Here is a 1,920-nt window from a genome sequence, read left to right as displayed (position 1 = left end):
AAAAATTAAAATTAAAAAACAAAAACCAAAAATTGAAGGGTATTTTGGTATTTTTAGTCATTTTTGTTAGGGTTAATGGTTGAATCTCACCGATGAATCAATTGAATCAAATTGAAAGTTTAAGGGTTAAATTGAGAATTTTTAAAATTTAAAGAGTCTTCTAAAAAGATATGATAGTTTAGTGGTTTAAAGGAATAGGCAAAAAAAAATTATCTCTTTTTTACTAATTTTAAGGGCAGTGTTTTAAAAGCAATTTTTTTCCTTAACCTAGAAGGGGTGATTTTATTGAAAGAAGGGTTCTCAACTCCTTGAACCCAAATCGTAGACGGATCTGTGTCGGCGTATATATTTCTTAATCTCTGCGAAATTTGGCAGCCTGCAAATTAAAGCCACCGGCTGAATTGGAAACTCAAGAGAAAGAGACGAAGTAGGAATTTACAGTTGAAGAAAGATCGATGTCGATAATACTTCCTCAAGCGCTACTCTCTGAAATACTTTCCCGACTGCCGGTGAAGTCTTTATTGCGCTTCCGGTGCGTTTCCAAGGCATGGTTGGCCCTAATCAAAGACCCAACTTTCATCAACATCCATCTCCACAACACCAGAGAACGCAATCTCATTGTGCAGACACGGAACGTTGATCAGAATGATCAGCTGCTTAATCTCAAATACTACTCGGTACCTGTAAACTTCTCGGAGGATCGGCCGGTGGAGGTATTGCCGCCATTCTATCGTCCTGAATATTCATTATCTTTCTACAAAATCATTGGCTGTTGCAATGGCTTGGTTTGCTTCCGCACTTATGATAAAGAGAAAATTGTGATTTGGAACCCATCAATCAGAAAATACAAGAAATTACCCTTTGAGCCAGTTAAATTTGGGTACCCTATAGAAAATTTTGCATTCGGGTATGACTCTGTCAACAACGATTATAAGGTTTTAAAGATTATGGAATTATGTGAAGTTAATGTATATAGTCTGAAAGCACATTCTTGGAGACGAGTAGAAGACAAATGGCCTTACAAGGACTCGAGTGTTTTTGGTAAGCCGATTTATTTTAACGGTACTTTGCTTTGGTTGGTTAGGAATGTGACAAACCGGATCCGCCTTCTCGCATTCCATCTCACCACCGAGAAATTCGAAGAGCAAACTCTTCCGGTTCAACCCCGGGCGATTAAAACTTTGGAGGTTTTGGAGGGATCGATATGTGTTTCCGCATATAGACCGGACGCCCAATGCATTGAGTTTTGGATAATGAAGGAGACTAGTTGGAGTCAGCTTTGTACTTTGCCTGTTCCTCTGAATTTGCGATACAACAAGCGTCTGATGGAGATGGGGATAGGGATACAGTGGCGAGTAGTGTGCTCAACCGACGACGGCGAAAAGGTTCTGATGGAGATGGATAACAACAATAATGTGAATTTCTTTTGGTATGATATAAAGAAGAAGACATACAGTAATGCCCTCGCACATATTGGCGACAAGACTTGGCTAGGGACTTGTGTCGGAAGCCTCTTTCTCCTCGATGGTGATAGTGTTTGATTGACCAATTCAATGCATAGCCTTGTGTTACACTTTGTGTTTTCTTTTGATTGGATGTTTAGGATCCATTGAAGCATCCTTAATTTTGTTGGCGCATGGTTTTATGTTTTAATGGGTCGTTGTTGTCATTAAATTTTTAATATATATTTTTCATGTGGTTGGTGTTTCTTTCTCTCTTGGTTCTGAGTATTTCTCTATTCATACTTCTATATCAGATAGGATACCACTTTGGTTCTGAGTATTTCCATTCAAGTGCCTATCACACTTAATTTTCAGTAGAAATTTACAAGAAGCTGGAAACAGTTCTGGAGTTTGTACATAAACTGTTAATTCTATAGTTAGGCAATAATGGAACAGAAGTTCAACATGTTCTTTTCCT

The 1,920-nt window shown here is 38.2% G+C and overlaps 1 protein-coding gene across 1 annotated transcript; it reads left to right on the top strand.

Annotated features, from left to right (window-relative positions):
* Positions 1 to 293: 293 nt before the first annotated feature.
* LOC132175614 (F-box/kelch-repeat protein At3g06240-like) lies at positions 294 to 1,707 on the top strand. Its single transcript, XM_059587613.1, has one exon. The coding sequence runs from the start codon at positions 456 to 458 to the stop codon at positions 1,539 to 1,541; it is 1,086 nt and encodes a 361-aa protein (XP_059443596.1). The 5' UTR covers positions 294 to 455; the 3' UTR covers positions 1,542 to 1,707.
* The last annotated feature ends 213 nt before the right edge of the window (positions 1,708 to 1,920 follow it).

The sequence above is a fragment of the Corylus avellana genome, chromosome ca3 (assembly GCF_901000735.1).
Source record: "Corylus avellana chromosome ca3, CavTom2PMs-1.0".
Lineage (NCBI taxonomy): Eukaryota > Viridiplantae > Streptophyta > Magnoliopsida > Fagales > Betulaceae > Corylus > Corylus avellana.
The sequence above is the reverse complement of the archived record's forward strand: the minus strand, read 5'-3'. Positions and strand labels throughout refer to the sequence as shown.